Source organism: Anolis sagrei, chromosome 6 (genome assembly GCF_037176765.1).
Source record: "Anolis sagrei isolate rAnoSag1 chromosome 6, rAnoSag1.mat, whole genome shotgun sequence".
Taxonomy (NCBI): domain Eukaryota; kingdom Metazoa; phylum Chordata; class Lepidosauria; order Squamata; family Dactyloidae; genus Anolis; species Anolis sagrei.
Window position 1 is genome coordinate 36,456,955 of NC_090026.1, and position 23,348 is coordinate 36,480,302.

The window sequence follows — 23,348 nt, forward strand, 5'->3', positions numbered from 1 at the left end:
TTTGGCCAGAGAACCATGCTACACTCTTTGCTTTTTTGTGTGTTTTTTCCCCATCATGTGCTAATACTGATATGCAAATATCTACATAAATAGACCTTGTTTACGTTTTTAAAAATTCAATCCAGGAAAGAACCACTTCCTGGTGAGAATGCTTACTTCCCAACAGCTGTTCCGCCCATCACTAATTCCTCCTCCCAATGACACAGTGAAGCGATTTTACCTGCCTAAAAGTCTGTAGACTCTTAGGGTAAAGGGAAAGGTTATTTTGAAATGGATTAAAGCTCAAAGAAATGCCGTGCAAACCAATTATCACTGACATCGTATGACAGGATCAAGAGTGTTTATGAAGTGACTATGAGTTTTTTAGTCCATGAAGACGATCCCTAAAATGGATTGCTGTAGGATTTTCGGGCTATATAGACATGTTTTAGAAGCATTCTCTCCTGATGTTTCACCTGCATCTATGGCAAGCATCTTCAGAGGTTGTGAGACCTCACAATCTCTGAGGATGCTTGCCATAGATGCAAGTGAAACATTAGTCGAGAATGCTTCTAGAACATGGCCATATAGCCCAAAAAGCCTACAACAATCTAGCGATTCCAGAAATGAAAGCCTTCGACAATACATTGATCCCTAAAATGCCTTGAGATTATTCAAAGCAAAAAGGGCTGCGACGACGTGGATCCAGTGGCATAGTATTCCTTGCTTAAAGGCAGGGTTGGGCAAACTGTCTCTGCCATCATTTCTAATCTTAATCAGGCTAGCAGATGCTGATGGGAATTGCAATCCGCAACATCTGGAGGGTCACAGATTATTCCTCTACTGCCTGGCTCTAATGGCAGGATCCTGTCCTCCTGCATTTGCATCACAGCTTAATTTGCACCAGGACTAAGCCCCACATTCTGCTTTCAGTGCTGGTTGTCAGCCTTGGGACTTGGTAATAATAATACCTTTTTGCCATTACTGAGTATCCACAAGTAAGATTTACAGCTGTGTCTGGGCTTGAATGGCACAACATACTGAAGTCCCCCAGAGGTGAAAAGGATTACCTTTTAAGAATCCAACTTGCCGAATCCTTTAGTCACCACAGCCAATAGCAATAGTGCATAAGGGACTTTAGGAGTCAGCATCCAAAAACGTCACTTTTCCATGCTCTGGCATTTCAAAGTATTTTCTCCATAATGCAGAACTAAAGAGAAGGGTTCCACCACCTTCGAATGGAAACTTGTATTCCTATTTGTGGCTTTTTCTCAAGGCCTGGCTAGAGAGCTTTCTTTCCACCCTACCCCTACCCAACTGGAGTTTAACTCACGGTCACTTCAGGTCACAGCTTGGATTAATTCAGAAAGAGTGAGTGTGTATTTGTGAGTGTGTGTGTGTATGTCAAAAAATAGTTTGCATCTGTAGCTAAGTCCAGTTTTTGGCTTCTAGGATGCGGGATTAGGGACTGCTTAGATAGCTATGAATTAAAATGTGTACTCTCAATGGTTCTGAGGAGCTTGTGTGTGCGGAGTGTGTGTAGAACCCCCCCCCCTTCCCCACCACCAACACACACACCACACACACACACACACACACACACACACACACACTATCCATGTTGAGAGACTGGCTGGGTAGCTGGCAGCACAGCCTTGGAGAGCTGCACACCCCAAGGGGACTCAAATGAACTTTTGGATGGCACACGGGCTAAGAGCAGCTCATTGGGAGAGACGCCTGGTAGTCTCGAAGTATCAATTGGGAGCTGTCCAAAAGGTCTTTTACCAATGCCGATCTGCTCAAATCCCAGTCTGTTATTCAGGTTCCAATTTTGGCTGTAATACGGAAGTAAGAAACGGAAACAAGGAAGTTTCGGCCAAATTCAGCCGTATCTGGGACGCGGAATATTGTTATGGTTTCTTTTTCAATCAAGCTCCTGAGGACATTAAAATAATATTTTTTGGACTAGATGTTTGTTTGATGACTGCAACAGAAGCTCTAGCAACTCTGACTGGCAGCAGCAGAGCTTGGAAGTTGAATGAAGTTCAACAGGAACAAATGCAAGATACTCCACTTAGGCAGAAAAAATGAAATGCAAAGAATGGGGAATGCCTGGCTCAACAGCAAGATGTATGAAGTCCTCGTGGACAACAAGTTAAACATGAGCCAACAATGTCATGCAGTGGCAAAAAAGACAATGGGATTTTGGCCTGCATAAATAGAAATATAGTGTCTAGATCCAGGGAAGTCATGCTACCCCTCTATTCTGCCTTGGTCAGACCACACATGGAATGCTGTGTCCAATTCTGGGCACCACAATTGAAGGAAATGTTGACAAGCTGGAATGTGTCCAGAGAAGAGCGACTAAAATGATCAAAAATCTGGAGAACAAGCCCTCTGAGGAGCGGCTTAAAGAGCTGGGCATGTTTAGCCTGCAGAAGAAAAGGTTAAGAGGAGACATGATGGGCATGTATAAATATGTGAGGGAAAATCATAGGGAGGAGGGAGCAAGCCTGTTTTTGGCCACCCTGAAGACTAGGATATGGAACAATGGCTTCAAACTACAGGAAAGGAGATTTCATCTGAACATGAGGAAGAACTTCCTGACTGGATGGCCCACGAGGTCTCTTCCAACTTTATGATACTATGAAGTCAGATCACAAATTCACTGCTTTTTAGGTTACAGAGAATGGGGACATGAAGTGAAGTTGGGTAATTTCCATGGCTCAGTGAAGGTTGCATTAGCACCTTCTGGTTCAACCAGAAACCACATACCATTTGGCCACAGATGTGCCATTGATAGTGTGTTGGTGGCAGAAACAACCACATAAGTGACATATACTTTCTTTCAAAGCTGACCCACCCTTTCTGGAGGCTTTCAGGTCATAGCCTAGTATACAATTTATCAAGGCATAGAGGTCCTTCAGTGAAAGTTATTTTTTTCCTCTCATTAACTTTAACTGGACTTATTGACTAAGACCCCACATTTCCTCTGAAAGGCTCAGAGCAGCTTACCTATGGTTAAGGAAACGTAGAGCTTCCTTTCAGAATGTGGGGGAAGAATGAAAGGATTATCTCTACTTAACTTGATGAAGTCCAACTGGGTTAGTAAATAAGACTGAGGGAACAGGAACTTCAGATGTAGATGTGCTTAACTGCATCAAGGGACTAGATAAGATCCTTAGCTGGACCAGTAGATACCAAAGTCAGAGTCATCTGTATCGTAGAATTTCTGATTGCGGAAATTGGAGAGTGAAGAAAGCTTTTCAGGAAGAGAATCAACTAATTTGAAAAGTGTTGTTGGCTATTCCGGACTGCCAAAAAGCAAAATAAAATTGGCCCAAGAACAAATTAAATCTGAACTTCCTTAAAAGCAACAATGACTAAATTGAGGCTGTTGTACTTTGCACTCGAGATGACATGACTCACTGGAGAAGATGATAATACTGGGAAAAGTGGGAGGAAGAAAGAAAAAGGAAGACCTCATACAGTTGAACTGACTCAATCAAGAGATCCATTATCTTGGTTTGCAAGACCTGAGTAGGATGACTGGAGGTCTCTAATTCATAGGGCCATCGTCAGTCAAAGCTGGCTTGATGGCTAATGACAACAACAAAGGATGAACTTATGAAAAAAGTGACCATACCATGCTGGCATTTGAGAATTGAGAATATGTGAATTGGCAATAACAGAACTTAGAAAAATGTGTTGTCAAATGGCTGGAACCTCTGGGTTAATGTGAATTTTCTGGACTGTATGACATTGTTCCAGAAGCATTTTCTCCTGACATTTCACCCACATCTATGGCAGGCATCCTCAGTAGTTGTTGGAAACTAGGCACGTGAATTTTATATATTTGTGGAATGTCCAGGGTGGGAGAAAGAACTCTTGTCTGTTTGAAGCAGGTGTGAATTTTGCAATTGTCCACCTTTGGACAAGCATTGAATGGTCTTGCAGCTTCAAAGCTTGGCTGCTTCCTTCCTGGGGGAATCCTTTGTTGGGAGGTGTTTTTACAAGGGGTGTGTGAAAGGGCAGGAATCCATTCTGTTGTTGTTCTGTTGTCATTTCAAAATTGGAATACCCCTTGTTCTGTTTTCAGGAAGATTTCAGGAAATTAGAACAATGGCCGTTCAGATTCGTAATTCGGGATCTGGAGTTCTGAACCTTCCTAAAATTTGAAATGTAAACATAATGGATTTCTGCTATTTTGCACACTCCTAGTTTACTGCAACTTCCTAAATCTCCATAGGCCATGCTGATAGGGAGATTCTGGATAGTGTAGTCTTAAAAAAGTAATTTTCCAAGCCCTGGCACATGTGAAAAGAATCTTCAAATGTTTATCAAGTGCTAAGCAAGATCCTGATGTGTGATGAAGTTACCAAAAAGGAGAGAAGAAATATAATTTCAGGCTGCATTAAGAGAATTGCAGTTCTGGAGTCACAAGCAATTAAAGTTTCCCTTTATTCTGTACTCATTAGACCTCATCTGGGGTTCTCCACTCACTTCCAGTTGCTGTACTTTGAGAAAGATGTAACCAAAGAGGAAAAGATTCAGAGGATTGCAATAGAAATGCTTTGGGACATGGGGTGGGGCAAGTTGGGGAGCCTGACAACATTTGTTCAATTCCTGAAGTACTGTGGACACAAAAGCAAAAGTAAAATATTGACTGCCACTGCTTCTGAAGGCAGAACTAAGTTGGCTTCAATTACAGAATGGTTGTATTTGAAAACTTTTTAAAGAGTGAAACCATCAGAGTGGATGGCCATATATTTGGAATGGTTGGGATTTCATGTCCTCTATGGTTTGAATGTTGGACTATGACTCTGGAGACCAAGGTTTGAATCCCGCTCACCCATTAAAACTTACTGAGTGGCTTTGGACAAGTCACACACTCTCAACCTCAGAGGAAAGCAAAGACAAACTCCCACTGAGAAAATCTGACAAGAGAACCCTATGATATGGTTGTGATAAGTCAGAAGTAACTTAAAGGCACAGCACAAAAACAAGCAAGCAAAGACTTGAACTAAATGGCTAACAAGGCCCTCTCCAAATCCACTGCTACATGCAGTACTTCACTGAAGCTGTTTCTGCAGTCCCTAACTCCATAGACAGCCAGCACCACACTTTTTCTGGCATGAGATTGGAAGCAGAAAGATGAAGGAGAGAGATGAATTGCCTCTCCTGTAAGCAATTTAAATACATTGCAGAGCCTCTGGGGCAGTGTTTCTCAAACTTCCTAATGCCACAACCCCTTAATACAGCTCTTCATGTTGAGGTGACTCCCCCAACCATAAGATTATTTTTGTTGCTATTTCATAACTGTAATTTTGCTACTGTTATGAGTCGTAATGTAAATATCCAATTTGGTCACTGGACCAAATTTGGCACAAATACCTAATACACCCAAATTTGAATACTGGTGGGGACTGAGTTTGTCATTTGGAAGTTTTAGTTGCTGGGGTTTATAGTTAACTTAAAATCAAAGAGCATTCTGAACTCCACCAGCAATGAAATTGAACCAAACTTGGCACACAGAACTCCCATGACCAATATACAATACTAGAAGGGTTAGGTGGGCATTGACTTTGAGTGTTGTAGTTGTAGTTCACCTACATCCAGAGAGCACTGTGGACTCAAACAATGATTGCTCTGGACCAAACTTGGCACAAATATTCAATATGCCAAAATGTGAACACTGGTGGAGTTTGGGGAAATAGACCTTGGCATTTGTGAGTTGTAGTTGCTGGGCTTTATAGTTCACCTACAATAAAAGGTCACTCTTAACCCAGCCCACAATGGATCTGCACCAAACTTGGCACACTTCCTGCATGGGCAACACTGAATACTGGTGGGATTGGGGGGTTGTTTTTTTTAATTCTGGGAGTTGTAGTTCACCAACACCAAAAGGGCTGAGAGGCCAGTCAATCACAGCAGAGGAGGGATTTTGGTGGGAGCATTTGTCTGTTTCCAAAAAGGAAGAGAAGGACAGGCGGAGAGATCTTTAGTCTTCTCTGCCAAATGGGTTCCGAAGACCATCAGAAATATGTGTTTTCTGATGGTATTTGGCAACCCCTCTGACACCACCTTGCGACCCTTCCCAGGGGTCCTGACCCCCAGGTTGAGAAACAATGCTGTAGGATGTCCTGGGGCAGAAAGTTTCCCATCCCAAATTACACTGAATGGCAGTGCCTCATAGAAGTGTAGAGCTGGAAGTGACTATGAGGGCCATACAGTCCAACCCTCTGTTAGGCAGTAATATCCAATCAAAGCACTCCTGACAGATTGCCATCTAGTCTCTGTTCCAAGCTCCAAAGATGGAAACTCTACCACACCCTGAGGACACCAAGATTATATAAGAGGTGCCTTTCCTTACCTTAACTCATGATGCTGGGGATAGAATCTAAGTTCCTTTCCATCCAAAGCATGTGCAATAATATTAAGCTACATCCTTTTCAGAAAGTTTACCATCAGGGCATGAGTTTCCCTAAAGTCTATTGTTGTGCTTAACTTCATCAATACAGCCATAGGCTAAGTCGCATCAGTTTTGATAGTGTAAAAATGTATGTTTTTCATTTCAGATCATTACAAGAGCGCTGGTAAACTGCTCATTGTTTGTCATACAAAGTACCTTTGCTCGACTTATCCAGCTGTTCCTGTAAATCTGTTACCTGAGTGATGAAGAATCTTATGAACCCTGGAAAGTAAGACAGCATCCTCGATACCCTTCATCCTGTTTTTGAGACTCACATGGGAGCTGCTGCTACCATCCCCTGAACTACCCAAGACAGATGGAGGCTGCCAAGAACAGGGCTCAGAGATGCAGGCAGCCAGTTTCCAAAACACGGGATTGGACATGAGGACATAAGGTTGCCACGAGGGAGATAATCCAGCATCAACCATTCATGTGGGAGGCAGCGAAGGATGTGAATTGAAAATCCAAAGCAATTGAGCTGAAGGATGAATGAGCTTTGTAAGCAAACAGGGAATTGTGGTTCTGTAGATTTGATGTTAATCTCTCATTTAAAAGCTTCCTGTAACATGCTCCAGCCAAGCGTGATCTATGAAAGGGTTCCCCAGGTTGAAGCTGAAAAGGGAATTCCAAATACCTGACTTTCACCACCTTCTGCTGTAATTTCTGGACATTGATGTTTAGCAGAAATTGTGACAGGAATTAAAAGTCTTGATCCTCAGCTTTCTTGCCCAGACTGGTCCTTTGTTAGAGTAATAGGAAACCACGAGGTGCCTTGGGAACTCCAAGACACTTTGCATCCGAAATGGATGAATGTTAACCTACTTTCTTCAAGGGCACACGAGACATCCTTCCCAATAAACCAGTGCTTCTCAACCAGGGGGTTGGGACCCCGGGGGGGGGGGTCATGAGGGGGTGTCAGAGGGGCCGCCAAAGACCATCAGAAAACAGTAATTTCTGTTGGTCATGGGGGTTCTATGTGGGAAGTTTTCCCCCATTCTATAATTGGATTTTAATAGGCATGTGTTAATCAATTGTTTTAATTATTGTTTTAATATTTTAAATATTTTAATGTATTGTTGATTGTTTTATTGTGATGACACCGTATGGTGTTTGTGAGGCCATCCTGAGTCCCCCCTCCGGGGTGAGAAGAGTGGTGTATAAATATAGGAAATAAATAATAAATAATTGGTGGAGTTCAAAATGCCCTTTGATTGTAGGTGAAGTATAAATCCCAGTAACTACAACTCCCAAATGTCAAAATCAATCCTACTAACCCTAGTAAGGTAAAAGTTTTCCCTTGACATTAAGTCCAATCATGTCCGATTCTGGAGGTTGGTGCTCATCTCTATTTCTAAGCTGAAGAGCCAGCGTTGTCTGTAGACACCTCCAAGGTCATGTGACCGGCATGACTGCATGGAGCACTGTTACCTTCCTGCTAGGAGTCCCGGTGGCACAGTGGGTTAAAACTCTGTGCCAGCAGGACTGAAGACCGACAGGTCGCAGGTTCAAGTCCCGGGAGAGGCAGATGAGCTCCCTCTGTCAGCTCCAGCTCCTCATGCGGGGACATGAGAGAAGCCTCCCACAAGGATGATAAAAACATCAAATCATCCTGGCATCCCCTGGGCAACGTCCTTGCAGACGGCCAATTCTCTCACACCAGCAGTGACTTGCAGTTTCTCAAGTCGCTCCTGACACGACAAAAAAACAAACAAACCCCTTCCTACGGGAGCAGTACGTATTGATCTACTCACATTTGCATGTTTTCGAACTGCTAGGTTGGCAGAAGCTGGAGCTGACAGCGGAAGCTCACATCGCTCACCTGCGACCTTTCAGTTAACAAGTTTAGCAGCTCCGTGGTTTAACCCACTGTGCCACCGGGGGCTCCCAACCCCACCAGCATTCAAATTTGGGCATATTGGGTATTTGTGCCAAATTTGGTCCAGTGAATGAAAATACATCCTGCATATCAGATGTTTACATTACGATTCATAACAGTAGCAAAGTTACAGTTATGAAGTAGCAATGAAAATAATTCTATGGCTGGGGGTCACCACAACATGAGGAACTGTATTAAGGGGTTGCAGTATTAGGCAGTTGGAATAACACTGTGCTAAACGTAGTAATGTGGTTTTGTCGTGGTCAAAGAGTCTATAATTTCTCAGAGGCAGTCTTGATTATTACTTCCTGTGCTCCAAAGCCAGGGACTAGAAACGTGTTTGCATAAACACCGTATTTTCTTTGATCAGTCATTCCCATCCACTTTTAAAGCTATTTTCAAATCCAAAGACTTTTTTCCTTTGAGTAATTTCACAGAACTTCCTACAGTAAAATCCACAAGCAGCAATGGCTTTTTTGGGTCAACTTCAAAGTGCAAATGCATTATGTAAGTTTTCGAAGCTTCACTGGCTTCTTCATCATGCAAAGTTGTTTAAAATCGTGCAGGAGCAAAATAGCGGTGACATTACAGTCACAGTCCTACGTTATGCCTGAGATGTTGTCAGCTAAGAGACAAAGAGCAATAATAGACAGGTAAAATGTTAACTCTTTTAGTAACAGGATAGTAAGTTCTCTTGAGTTCTAGGAGTTATGCTTTGGAGAAGGTTCATCTTTCAGAAACAAGAGCCAAAATAGGTATATCTGCTTGTGAATTTTGGACTTTTTTGTATTTTGTTACATTGTCAACATTACTACCCCTGAAAATATATATATATATATATATATATATATATATATATATATCAGCATTTTCTATTTCTATCAACCTTGAAGCCCCCTTGAAACCCTTGTGCCAGCAAAATATTGGGAGCTCACCGGGGAGTGGGCTGAGCTCCCATCTGTCAGCTCCAGCTTCTCATGTGGAGACACGAGAGAAGCCTCACACAGGTTGTGGGCATCCCCTGGCTAACATCCTTGAAGATGGCCAATTCTCTCACACCAGAAGTGACTTGCAGTTTCTCAAGTAGTTCCTGATATAGAAAAAAAACACACCACAACTCTGAAGTTCAGGGCCCAGGGACCTAAACTGCAGTGACTATAACTTTAAAGCAGTCTGAACTTTCACAACCCTTGTTTCTCAAAGATGAACTCTCTCCTTGGCTAAACATCTGTCTAGAGCAAACACCTAATATAAAAAGAGCAGCGCTTCAGCACAGCCAGGGCTTGAAGGATCAAAGCACTTGATCTTTCTGAATATCAGGGACAACAACATCATCTGCCATCTCTTCAAGCTTCCCTCTGAGCTTAGTTGCAATCCTCACAGAAGCTGCAGCTGTTAATGAGGGGAAGCTTTCCCCACCAACAATGCATGAATGTGAACGGTTATAGAGTTGCAATGTAAAAATATTTTGGAACAGCTTGTGATTGAATGGGCCATTAAGATCCATTAGTTTTACAAAACTCCCACTTCTGGTGGGGATTTTTTTTTTGTTGCGTCAGGAGCGACTTGAGAAATTGCAAGTCGCTTCTGATGTGAGAGAATTGGCCGTCTGCAAGGGTGTTGCCCAGGGGACGCCCGGATGATTTGATGTTTTATCATCCTTGTGGGAGGCTTCTCTCATGTCCCCACATGAGGAGTTGGAGCTGTTAGAGGGAGCTCATCCACCTCTCCCCGGATTCGAACCTGTGACCTGTCGGTCTTCAATCCTGCTGGCACAAGGGTTTAACCCACTGCGCCACCGGGGGCTCCATCTCTGGTGGGGATGAAAAAGGCTAGAACAAGTTTCTGGAAATGGATCGACACAGCTCTTTGAATTTATGGACATTTGTGGTGCAGTGACATCATTAGTGCATTTCCAAATTTGCCACTATTCCAGTAGACAAAAAACACTGGGGATTTGGCTTGGAGAGAAGCATTCTTCCTTGCTTCAAGAGCATAGGAAATCTTACCACAACAATAAGGAAGTAGTGGCTTTCTGAGGTTAAATTCTAACCACAACACACAGTTTTCTATGTTTATCCTGGGGAAAAAAGAAGTTGGTTGTTGTTGTTGTTCTTGTGTTGTTGTTGTGTGCCTTTAAGCTATTTTCAACCCTGCAGCAACCCTATCATGGGGATTCCTTGACAAAATTGGTTCAGAAGAGGTTTGCCCTTGATTTCACTGACTTAGAGAGTGTGATTTGCTCAAGGTCACCCAGTGGGTTTCCATGGCCAAGCTAGCATTCAAATCCTGGTCTCTAGAGTCATAGACCCAATGTTAAAAGCACAACAAGCTGGTTCTCAGTGAAAGCTGAGCGTCCCCTGGGCAAAGTCCTTGCAGATGGCCAATTCTCTCATACCAGAAGCAACTTGCAGTTTCTCAAGTTGCTCCTGACATGATTAAAAAAAAAGTGGAAGCTGAACTCACACCAAATTCTCTTCTCTGTACTGATCTAAATCTCTTACAATGAATTTTAGGAGCTGTCCAATGTGCTGAACCAATGCACTGCTTTTTTTCTTTGCTTTTTTTTCTTGCAGATGGCTAATTCTCTCATACCAGAAGTGATTTGCAGTTTCTTAAGTCGCTCCTGACACAATTAAAAAAAAAAGTGGAAGCTGAACTCACACAAAATTACCTTCTCTGTCCTGATCTAAACCTCTTACAATGAATTTTAGGAGCTGTCCAATGTGCTGAACCAATGCACTGCTTTTTTGCTTTTTTAAATAGATTTTATTTACATACAATAACAACTTACAGTGTAAACAAAACACAAAACAGTGAACATTTTATAAACACATAGCCCCACCACCAAGGCCTGAACAAGTATCCTTTCCTTCACCATATATTTATAAATCAACCATTAATCAAATGTCATGTCCAAAATTCCTGACCAACAAGGTTATATTGTTTTCCATTTTCACTCTCTAAAGCATATTTAATAAAGCCCGACCAGTATGCCTCAAAATCTGATCTGTTAGTTTCCCCTCAAATACCCTCATTTTCATTCTTAGTTTATCATTTAAGGCTACGTTCCATACCTCCCTATACCATCCTTCCGGTGTTAGATTAGTTACTATTTTCCAGTTCCTTGCCATTATAATTCTTGCCACTGTGAGTAAAATAATCACCAATTATTTCTTTTCCATTTCTAAATTCAACGTTGTGGTGTCCATTAATAGTGCTAAACTAGCATCCGGAGTAATATTTAGTCCTATAATGTTGTTTATTTCAATAAATATATCATTCCAAAAACTCTTCACTTGGGGGCATTCCCACTATAAATGAAAATATGCCCCTTTGTGCTTGCCACATCTCCAGCAGAGGTTAATTTGCATGCTAACCATCTGATGTTGTTTGTTCGGTGTGGTATACCAGCTCCATATAACTTTGTATACATTTTCTTTTACTCTTATTGATAGATTCTTAACCACTCTCCACTTCAGGACCCTTTTTCTATCAAAATCTGTCAGAGGCCCTAGGTCTCCTAGGACCTAAGACCACTGCTTTTTTTTCTGTGTCAGGAGAAACTTGAGAAACTGCAAGTTGCCTCCGGTATGAGAGAATTGGCCATCTGCAAGGATGTTGCCCAGGGAACGCCCTGATGTTTTGATGTTTTATCATCCTTGTGGGAGGCTTCTCTCATGTCCCCGCATGAGGAGCTGGAGCTGATAGAGGGAGCTCATCCATGCTCTCCCCGGATTCGAACCTGCAACCTGTCATTCTTCAATCCTGCCGGCATAAGGGTTTAACCCATTGCACCGCCAGGGGTTCCAATGCACTGCTAACATAATTACAACCTGGACCCTTTTGCTATCATAATAGTGAGTAATCCCTCTAAATAACTTTTAATAAAATATATTCCTCAGTTTGAACAAAGCCCCTATTTCTAACCCTTGGTGAGCAAAACTGTATTTAATCCAGACTGGTATCCCTTTTGAGGACACTGTTATCCCTGTCCTCAAAAGTTCAGCAAAAACTTCTCTCCTTCAGATATTTACACTCAATTTCTTGGCCAATTGCAGGAAGGAATAAGGGGCAAACTATCACACAGAAAGCACTGGGTGGAAGGATGGGGATGGAGAGATGGTTTATTATGAAAGCTTTCCCTGGGCTGCCCCGAAAGGAAAATGCGAAATTAGTTTTCATTGATCTTTCTGGAAGCATTTAAACCATCCTTTCCACTCGCCCCCACCCTGCCGGAATCCTCTTAAGGGAAAATCCTCAAGCCACAATATGGCATTTTTAGTTGTGTTTTTAAAGAACACGATTACTACACCTCTCATCTCCATCCTTTTTCATTGGGGCAAAGCAAGGCGGTTAGAAGAGGGATGGAGAGGACATGTCAAATGTGACAAAACTTCGATCTTGTTTTGGGGTGCAAGGTGAGATAAATACCAGTTCTGCATTGAGAGTGCTTATGCAGCTTTCAAAGGTTCAAAAATTACAAGAAATTAGACATTCATGCCTAGCTTTAGACTCGTATGACCTGAACAATCCGTTATGTACGTACTCAAAAGCAGGTAAGGAAAGACAAGATTACTCCTTATAGGACAGTGGTTCTCAACCTTCCTAGAGCAGTGTTTCTCAACCTTCCAAAGCTGCAACCCCTTAATACAGTTCCTCATGTTGTGCTGACCCCCAACCATAAAATTATTTTCGTTGCTACTTCATAACTGTAATTTTCCTACTGTTATGAATCCTGATGTAAATATCTGATATGCAGGATGTATTTTCATTCACTGGCCCAAATTTGGCACAAATACCCAATACACCCAAATTTGAATACTGATAGGGTTGGGGGGAGGGGATTGATTTTGTCATTTGGGAGTTGTTGGGATTTATAGTTAACCCACAATCAAAGAGCATTCTGAACTCCACCAATGATAGAAGTTAACCAAACTTGGCAGACAGAACTCCTATGACCAACAGAAAATATTGAAAGGATTTGGTGCGCATTAACCTTGAGTTTTCAAGTTGTACTTCGCCTACATCCAGAGAGCACTGTGGAGTCAAACAATGATGGATCTACACCAAACTTGGCACGGATACTCAATATGCCCAAGTGTGAACACTGGTGCAATTTGGGGGAAATAGATCTTAACATTTGGGAGTTGTCGTTGCTGGGATTTATAGTTCACCTACCATCAAAGAGCATTCTGAACCCCACTGATGATAGAATTGGGCCAAACTTCCCACACAGAACCCCCATGACCAACAGAAAATACTGTGTTTTCTGATGGTCTTTGGTGACCCCACTGACACCCCCCTTGTGACCCCCCAGGGGTCCCAACCCCCAGTTTGAGAAACACTGTTATAGGATAAGACAGCAAGCTTTACTTGCATTAATTTATTTATTATGACAGAAGCAAATTGGGGGTACAGTTGTAACAAGGTTAAAAACTTGGTATTATACTAAATGTCTTTTGACCAGTAGCTGGCCACTTGGAGTGCCTCTGGTGTTGCTATAAAGAGGTCCTCCAATGTGCATGTGGCAGGGCTCAGGCTGCATTATAGTAAGTGGTCTGTGGTTTGCTCTTCTCCACACTTGCATGTCATGGACTCCACTTTGTAGCCCCATTTCTTAAGGTTAGCTCTGCATCTTGTGGTGCCAGAGCGCAGTCTTGCATTGAGCTTTTATGTATGTCAAAGTAAAGAGTCCCAAGGCAGAGAGTCAGCTCTACATTAGTCAATTGCCTCAAGCAGAAAATGTTGAGATACAACATCAATGGTAACTCCTGAGCCTCTTAACTGTTATTGCAGACTAATGAAAGATAATATTTGCAATGCAAGATCAGTCATGATCAAAGATGCCAAGTTACCCTCAATACTCAAGGAAAGTCCAAACTTAGGAGGGTTGATACTATGAGACTAGTGGGATTGTAGAAGTTTTAGTCCAAATAAATGATGTTTGCCTGAGGCAAATGGACTATTCTGTTGGCTTTCAAATAAAGAATGAAAGACCACAATCTTTGCTTCAGGCAACAGAGTCTCTTGGGTCAGCCTGGCTAAGACATACAAGTGGTTAATCCTTCTCATAACATAACCCATTTGAAATACCTTCCTTGTTGACTCATTAAAGTGGCTTTTGAATGCTAAAACTCCTCTGCTGTAAGAATTCTCACAAGAGTCATTACATTATGTAACAAAATTTGAAAAAAAATGTTCCTGGTTTGAAAGTGTTATTTCCTGTTCAGTTGTGTGGTACTTACTTTGAAAGTAGTTGCTTTGCTCCAAAAACTTCATTTTTGTGGCTGCCACAAAATATGTTGGTTGAGACTCTATGAGATATTCATTGAAAAAACTGGAACAAAATGTGCTACAGGATGTCCCGCAAAAACAAAGTTTTCTCAGTTTAATCAATTTTTTCCATGTTTATATGATAGGACAAATTAGGAAATGACATGTAGAACCCAGGAACAAAAATCATGTTACATAGTGTTATATTGAAAGCCAATGTGTATATTAAAGTATACCCTTAAGTTGATCAATATGTTCACAAAGTGGTAGGATTTGGACCCAGAATTTCTTCTTACACAGTTCCCATTCTCATGGGGTTTGCCTGAGAACAATGGTTACGATCATGGGCTGTGGGTTACATGTATCGTGCTCTTCCACTGAACTTAAGACACTGTATATGACTTTTCTTCTCCCCAGTGCAGCCTTCCAACAGACTATGAGATAGGTCAGACTGAGAATGATTGACCTAAGATCACCCCATGGAGAAAGGCAAGATTAGACTGAAGGAAAGAAGCAAGCAATCAAGCTTCTAAAACTGGGAGAATTGCATCAAAGTGAATGAGGATCGTTCATGTCAGGAGCTACTTGAGAAACTGCAAGTTGTTTCTGTTGTGAGAGAATTGGTCATCTGTAAGTCATTGCCCAGGGGATGCCCAGATGTTTTATCATCCTGTGAGAGGCTTCTCTCATGACCCTGCCTGAGAAGCTGGAGCTGACAGGCAGGAACTCACCCCGTTCCCTGGATTCAAACTGCCGACCTTTCAGTCTGCAGTCCTGCCAGCACAAGAATTTAACCCATGCTGACCTTAGTAGATTTAATTCAGGGTCTCAACATAAAGGGAAGCCTGGGAGGATGGCAGACCACATTGTGAAGTGGTTGTGGAAGCACAGACAGTCGACTCATCTAGAGATAGCTCTCTAATAAGACCATTACATCTAGAGTTTCAAATTACACAATGACAGCACAGCTGTGTAGCTCTTGCCCAGTGGGTTCGGTGCAAGACAACTCCCTGCAATCAGAGCTGCCCGCTGTGCCCAAATGCCCTTTAACGCCGCTCCAAATCTTCCAGTCTGATGCCACTGTCTCGTCTTGTTTCTAGGAGCGGAGGGAGCAAAAGATTTTAAAAAAAACCCACTACAAACTACATACTTTGAAAAGTTCCTCAAAAGAAATGATGCTGTATGCAAGTCATGGTCTGTTATTTAATATCCTCGATGACAAAACACTTCCTCCTCTTCCTCATTATTGTTCCAACCGCCATGACGGATATGCTTTGCAAAAGCAAAATAAGATCATCCTTTGCCCTCAGGAATTTAAAATCTAACATTTCAACTCTAGGGAAAGCAACAAAAAAAGAGAGAAAAGAAGGAATAAGAGAGGCAAAGAAAACTTTTCATCTCAATATTATTCCATACTCTGTTTACACTCTCTGCTTCCACTAACTTCCTGTTTTGAAAGCTCTAGTGTTGAGTGGGGTGTGGAGCCACTGGGCCTGGATTTAGGAGCATGAATGAGCAAAGGGGGACCCCAAACACAATAGGACCTATTGATTTGTTTGAAAGTGATGCAATGTACCCTCTTTAGACCACTTAGCCTTGCATCTAAACTAAATGAAAAGGTGCTGAAACCTTGTGGGAGGGAGGTGTGTGTGTGTGTTTGTGGAGGGGGGGGAATCATCTCCGGTTACCTAACATGCCCTCGGTAGCGCAGTGGGTTAAACCCCTGTGCCGGCAGGACTGAAGACCGACATGTCGCAGGTTCGAATCCGGGGAGAAGCGGATGAGCTCCCTCTATCAGCTCCAGCTCCTCATGCGGGGACATGAGAGAAGCCTCCCACAAGGATGATAAAAACATCAATTCATCCGGGCATCCCCTGGGCAACATCCTTGCAGATGGCCAATTCTCTCACAACAGGAGTGACTCCTGACACAACAACAACAACAAAAAAACCTAACACCCTGCATTTGGATAGATCCTTTTATAGGCATATCTATAGAAGAAAGAAGAAGAAGAAGAAGAAGAAGAAGAAGAAGAAGAGAGGAGGAGTAGAAGAAGAAGGAGTAGAAGAAAAGAAAAAGAACTGGTGGGTTCAGAAGCCTGAAAAAGTTACACGTCAAACTACTCTGGGACTTCCAAATTCAGACTGACAGAGTTTTGGAGCACAATACCCCGACCTCACAATCGTGTTAAAAAACAAAGTATGGATTGTCGATGTTGCCATCCCAGGTGACAGCAGGATTGAAGAGAAACAACTGGAAAAGCTGACACAATATAAGGATTTAAAGATCGAACCGCAAAGACTCTGGTACAAGCCAGTCAAGGTGGTCCCAGTGGTGATCGGCACACTGGGTGCAGTGCCTAAAGACCTTGGCCTGCACTTAAACACAATCGGCACTGACAAAAATTACCATCTGTCAGCTGCAAAAGGCCACCTTACTGGGATCTGCACGTGTTATTCGCCGATACATCACACAGTCCTAGACACTTGGGAAGTGTCCAATGTGTGATCCAATACAACAGCCAGCAGAGTGATCTTGTTTGCTGTGGACTCATCTTGTTGTATTTCAAATAATAATAACAATAATAATAATAATAATAATAATAATAATAATGCTTTATTTATAGCCCACCCTATCTCCCCAAAGGGACTCAGGGTGGCTTCCAGCAATATAAAACAGAGGGGTAAACATTCAGTGTCAAGAATAACATATAATAAGTCAAAGCAAATTCTATAAAAAAACTAAAAATATATAATATTATACAAATTATAATTAATGAAGTTTGATGCTGCTTTAACTGCCATGACTCAGTGCTATGGAATTCCGAGAGTTATAGTTTTGCCATTTCTTTAGCCTTCTCTGCCAAAGAGAGCTGGTGCCTCACAGAACGATAAGTTGCGGAATTCCATACCATTGAGGCATGGCACTTGAAGTGAGATCACACTTCAGTGATTCTACAGTGCAGACACACCTTAGGAAACTAGTGTTAGATTACACTGGGTAAAACAATGTTTGTTCCTAGGTTAGAAATGTCATTCCCTAATTGGATCTATCATAAAAAAACATGGGAAAAGTTTCATAAGCTACAAAAACTTTGTTTTTTGTGGGACATCCTGCAGCACATTTCACCTGGCTATTTAAGCAAAACTTTGATAATGATAATTATCAAAGCAAGCTTTTGATAATTACTTAAATATCAGACAATATTTGAATTAATATTATAACATAATGCTGGATATTTTGACAACAGGAATGGACAAGTTAAATTGTGTTTATATTTATATTGTTTATAGAGGGCAAAATAAATACATAAATAACTTGATTTGTATTTCGTCCAATTAATGTTTTTGTTAGTATGTTATTTTAATTTTATGTAGTGATCACTGGTTATTATTGTCTTTGTCTATTGCCTATATTATTTTCCATATGTGTTGACTATTGTAAGTCACCCCAAGTCCCTATCGGTGATGATGATGATGATGATGATGATGATTATTATATACATAACAAGATTAGTACACAGCAAACAAGATCACTATGCTGACTTTTGTGTTGGATCACATGTCGGACACTTCCCAAGTGTCTAGGATGTGTGATGTATCAGCGAATAATGAGCGCAGATCCAAGTAGAGAGCCCTTTTGCAGCTGACAGATGGTAATTTTGTTGGTGCCAATTGTTTTTAAGTGCAGGCCAAGGTCTTTAGGCACTGTACCCAGTGTGCCGATCCCCACTGGGACCACCTTGACTGGCCTATGCCAGAGTCCTCTTCTCCTCTTCTCCTCCTTCTCCTTCTCCTTGTTATTGTTATTGTTGTTGTTGCTGTTGTTATAGTTTTTCAATGAATATCTCATTGATTCTCAAACAATTCAACATAGTTTGTGGCAGCCACAAAAACAAAGTTTTCTGGAGTAGAACAACTACTTTCAAAGTAATTACAGTGTGCACAATGAGACAGGAAATAACACTTTCAAACCAGGAACAGGATTTGTTTTCAAATTTTGTTCCATATAGTATTAGGCAATAGAGTAGTAGTTTTGCAAAGTCCTTCTCTGGCAAAGAGTATGACTGCCTCACTAGATCCCATATCATTAAGCCCTGACAGTGAAAGTGAGAGATCAAATCACATTCATTCTACAATAGGCATGGGCAAACTTGGGCCCTCTGTGTGTTTTGGACTTCAACTCCCACAATTCCTAACAGTCTCAGGCCCTTTCCTTTTCCTTTTATATATTTGTGGAATGTCCAGGGTGAGAGAAAGAACTCTTATCTGTTTGAGGCAAGTATGAATGTTGCAATTGGCCACCTTGATTAGCATTGAATAGCCTTGCAAATTCAAAGCCTGGCTACTTCCTTCCTGGGGGGAATCCTTTGTTGAGAAGTGTTAGCTGGCCCTGATTTTTTCATGCCTGGAATTCTCTTGTTTATTGAGTGTTGCTCTTTATTTACTGTCCTGATTTTAGTCCTGTCCTGAGTTCTTTCTCCTACCAGGTGGCTGAATCACTGGGTTGCCGTGAGTTTTCTGGGCTGTAGGCCATGTTCCAGAAGCATTCTCTCCTGACATTTCACCCACATCTATGGCAGCCATCCTAAGATGTTGTGAGGCCTGTTGGAAACTAAACAAGTGGGATTTATATAATATATCTGTGGAATGTCCAGGGTGGGAGAAAGAACTCTCATCTGTCTGAGGCAAGTGTGAATGCTGCAGTTGGCCACCTTGATTGGCATTGAATAGCCTTGCAGCATCAAAGCTTGGCTGCTTCCTTCTTGGGGAATCCTCTGTTGGGAGGTGTTAGCCAGCCCTGATTGTTTCCTGTGTGGAATTCCCCCTTTTTTAAAAGTGTTTCTCTTTATTTACCATCCTAATTTTAGAGTTTTGAACAAAATCTGGCTACTGGTATTAAAAAGAACCTCTAAAATCAGGACAGTAAATAAAGAACAAGTGTTAATTAAATTATTTAAAGCATTTATATTCCGCCCTTCTCACCCCGAAGGGGACTCACGGAGGAGCACAACATACAAACAGCAAACATTCAGTGCCGAAACATACTAGACTAGGTTTCTTCTGACATTAAGTCTAGCCATGTCCGACACTGGGGGTTGGTGCTCATCTCCATTTATAAGCCGAAGAGCCGGCGTTGTCCTTAGACACCTCCAAGGTTATGTGGCCAGCATAACTGCATGGAGCACCGTTACCTTCCCACCGGAGCGATACCTATTGATCTATTCACATTTGCATGTTTTCAAACTGCTGGGTTGGCAGAAGCTGGGGCTAACAGTGGGAGCTCATCCCGCTCCCCGGATTTGAACCTGCAGCCTTTCGGTCAAGAAGTTTAGCAACTCAGTGGTTTAACCCACTGCACCACCGAGGACACCATACTAGACTATACACACATAAAAATATGAAAATCACTTATCTTGACATTAAAATCATCTGACTAAAACTGTCTCAAGCATCCATATCAAATCTGATTGGCATAATAAGAGTTCCTATTGCTGCCTCATCGCACAGTCCCACAACACTCTGAAAATATTGTATCCAATTCTGGGCACCACAACTGAAGAGAGATATTGACAAGCTGAAATGTGTCCAGAGGAAGGAGACTAAAATGATCAAGAGTCTGGAGAACAAGCCCTATGAGGAGCGGCTTAAAGAACTGGGTATGTTTAGCCTGAAGAAGAGAAGGCTGAGAGGAGACATGATAAATGGTAAAGGTAAAGGTTTTCTCCTGACATGAAGTCCAGTCATGTCCAACTCTGGGGTGTGGTGCTCATCTCCATTTCTAAGAGCTGGCATTGTCTGTAGACACCTCCAAGGTAATGTGGCCGGCATGACTGCATGGAGCGCTGTTACCTTCCTGTCGGAGTGGTACCTATTGATCTATTCACATTTACATGTTTTTGAACTGCTAGGCTGGCAGAAGGTGGGACTGACAGCGGGAACTCATGCCGGCATTGTCTGTAGACACCTCCAAGGTCATATGGCCGGCATGACTGCATGGAGAGCTGTTACCTTCCCGCCGGAGCGGTACCTACTGATCTACTCACATTTACATGTTTTTGAACTGCTAGGCTGGCAGAAGCTGGGACTGACAGCGGGAGCTCACACCAGCATTTTCTGTAGACACCTCCAAAGTCATGTGGCCAGCATGACTGCATGGAGTGCTGTTAATTTCCCACCGGAGCGGTACCTATTGATCTATTCACATTTACATGTTTTTGAACTGCTAGACTGGCAGAAGCTGAGACTGACAGTGGGAGCTCACGGTGCTCCCCAGATTTGAACCTGCGACCTTTCGGTCAGCAAGCTCAGCAGCTCAGTGGTTTAACCCACTGTAGCACTGGAGACATGATAGCCATGTAGAAATATGTGAGAGGAAGTCATAGGGAGGAAGTCATAGGGAGGATGGAGCAAGCTTGTTTTCTGCTGCCCTGGAGACTAGGAAGCGGAACAGTGGCTTCAAACTACAAGAAAGGAGATTCCATCTGAACATTAGAAAGAACTGCGAGAGCCGTTCAGCCGTGGAACTCTCTGCCCGGAGTGTGGTGGAGGCTCCTTCTTTGGAAGCTTTTAAACAGAGACTGGATGGCCATCTGTTGGGGGGGGGGGGTGCTTTGAATGCAATTTTCCTGCTTCTTGGCAGGGGGTTGGACTGAGGTCTCTTCCAACTGTATTATTCTATTATTCTAATACTCTGAAAATAGGGGAATTCAGGCATGAAACAATGAAAAGGAAGGGGTCCTGAGGCTGTTAGGAATGGTGGGAGTTGAAGTCCAAACACTCGGATGTTAGGAATGGTGGGAGTTGGAGTCCAAACACTCGGATGTTAGGAATGGTGGGAGTTGAAGACCAAACACTCGGGTGTTAGGAATGGTGGGAGTTGGAGTCCAAACACTCGGATGTTAGGAATGTTGGGAGATGGAGTCCAAACACTTGGATGTTAGGAATGGTGAGAATTGGAGTCCAAACACTCGGATGTTAGGAATGTTGGGAGTTGGAGTCCAAACACTCGGATGTTAGGAATGTTGGGAGATGGAGTCCAAACACTCGGATGTTAGGAATGGTGAGAATTGGAGTCCAAACACTCGGATGTTAGGAATGGTGGGAGTTGGAGTCCAAACACTTGGATGTTAGGAATGGTGGGAGTTGAAGACCAAACACTCAGATGTTAGGAATGGTGGGAGTTGGAGTCCAAACACTCGGATGTTAGGAATGGTGGGAGTTGAAGACCAAACACTCGGATGTTAGGAATGGTGGGAGTTGGAGTCCAAACACTCGGATGTTGGGAATGGTGGGAGTTGAAGACCAAACACTCGGATGTCCCAAGTTTGCCCATGCCAGTTCCACAGCCAGAGTTGGGTCCAAAGCAGACTCCAGGTTTCAGCACCTTGGAGAGCGCCTTCCAAGTTCAGAAGGGGAATCAACCTGGAGGGGATTCTTTCCTCTTTTGCTTCCCACTGACAAGGGAAAGCCAAGCCAACTCTCTCAACCCGCAGGCACATTCGCAGAGGCTTAACGTTGAGTTAGGTAACGAGTTGGGTCGATTCCTTTCTTCCCTCCAAGAGCGAGACGTGGGACAAAGAAAGAGCCGGTTGGGAGGGACCTTTCCTCTGGGTTTCAATCAGGGAGGGACAATGGAAGCCGGGATGGGACCCTTCCCTTGTCTCTAGAAGCGGAATAGACAACAAGAGGGTGTCTCTTTGTCAACTCTGGAGATAAGGGAAGGAAGAGAGGAGGAGACTAAGAGAGGCAAGAGAGGCGCAACACAAAGAGAGAGGATGGCAATGCACAGCGTCCCTTTATTGTTTCGGATCTCATCTTTAGAGGCAGAGAGATCCGAAACAATCAAGGGAGAGAAGGGATAAAGAAGAAGAGAGGCATCTCTTTGACTCTTCCTTCCCTGACTATGAGTAGAGAGCAGCTAAAGAAGAAGAGAGTGATAACTAGGGGTCTCCTTTCTGCCTCTCTTGACGTTCAGTCATAGGGTGCCCTTTCTCCACTCAACTGGGTGGGTGGAGAGCAACTTTTGGACCGAGCAAAGAAGGGGAAGAGCCCGAGAAAGAGCCCACTTACGTGTCCCGTCGAACCTGTTGGCGATGTTGTCCAGGAAGGTGTTCTGCGGCGCCAGCAAGCCTTTCATCACCGGCATGGCGGCAGCAGCATGGGCGACCCCCCGCTCTCCCACCAAGAGAGAAGAGAGGAAGGAAAGAGTCTCAAGGCTCCCCCCGAACCGGGTCCGGCCCCATCCCGGCCGGCGATGGCCCGAGGCGAAGCCCGAGGCGAAGCGAGCCTCCTCGGCTGGCCCGCTCCCGCCCCGACGCTGCCATCGCCCGCCCCGCTAATCCCAAAGAGAAAGGCAGAGAGAGAGAGAGAGAGAGAAAGAGAGAGGGAAGCGGAGAGAGGCTGGAAAGGAGGGGAAGGGAAGGGGGAGAATCCCGCCCAGAGCCGGCGCGCGCGCTCCCGAGGCCTCCCCCGCGCGCCCCCGCCTTCCCACGAGACGCTGCCCTCCCTTGACACGCGTCGAGGCGCCCAAGAAGGGAAAGGCATCAGGAGAAGGAGAGACACCGTCTTACCCGAAAATGGGACTCTTTGGACTCTGGAGTTGGAAGAGACCACATGGGTCACCCAGTCCAAAGCCATTCTGGCATGCAGGGGAAGCAACTTCAAAGCATTCCCAGCAGAGGGCCATTCCAACCTCTTGTTTCAAAGCCTCCAAAGAAGGAGAGTCCACCAGCAGCTTGGCAGG

The 23,348-nt window shown here is 43.3% G+C and overlaps 1 protein-coding gene across 3 annotated transcripts in view; it reads right to left on the minus strand.

Annotated features, from left to right (window-relative positions):
- The window catches only part of KCNH4 (potassium voltage-gated channel subfamily H member 4), an 86,676-nt gene extending 63,631 nt beyond the window's left edge, over positions 1 to 23,045 (minus strand). The window contains exon 1 of one of the 3 annotated variants that reach the window (XM_060780955.2): positions 22,676 to 23,042. In XM_060780955.2, coding sequence (XP_060636938.2) covers positions 22,676 to 22,751 — 76 coding nt within the window. In that variant the 5' untranslated portion in view covers positions 22,752 to 23,042. Of the gene's footprint in view, positions 1 to 22,675 lie in introns of all 3 variants that reach the window. The other 2 variants (XM_060780958.2, XM_060780957.2) reach the window with 2 other exon arrangements.
- Between the last annotated feature and the right edge of the window lie 303 nt (positions 23,046 to 23,348).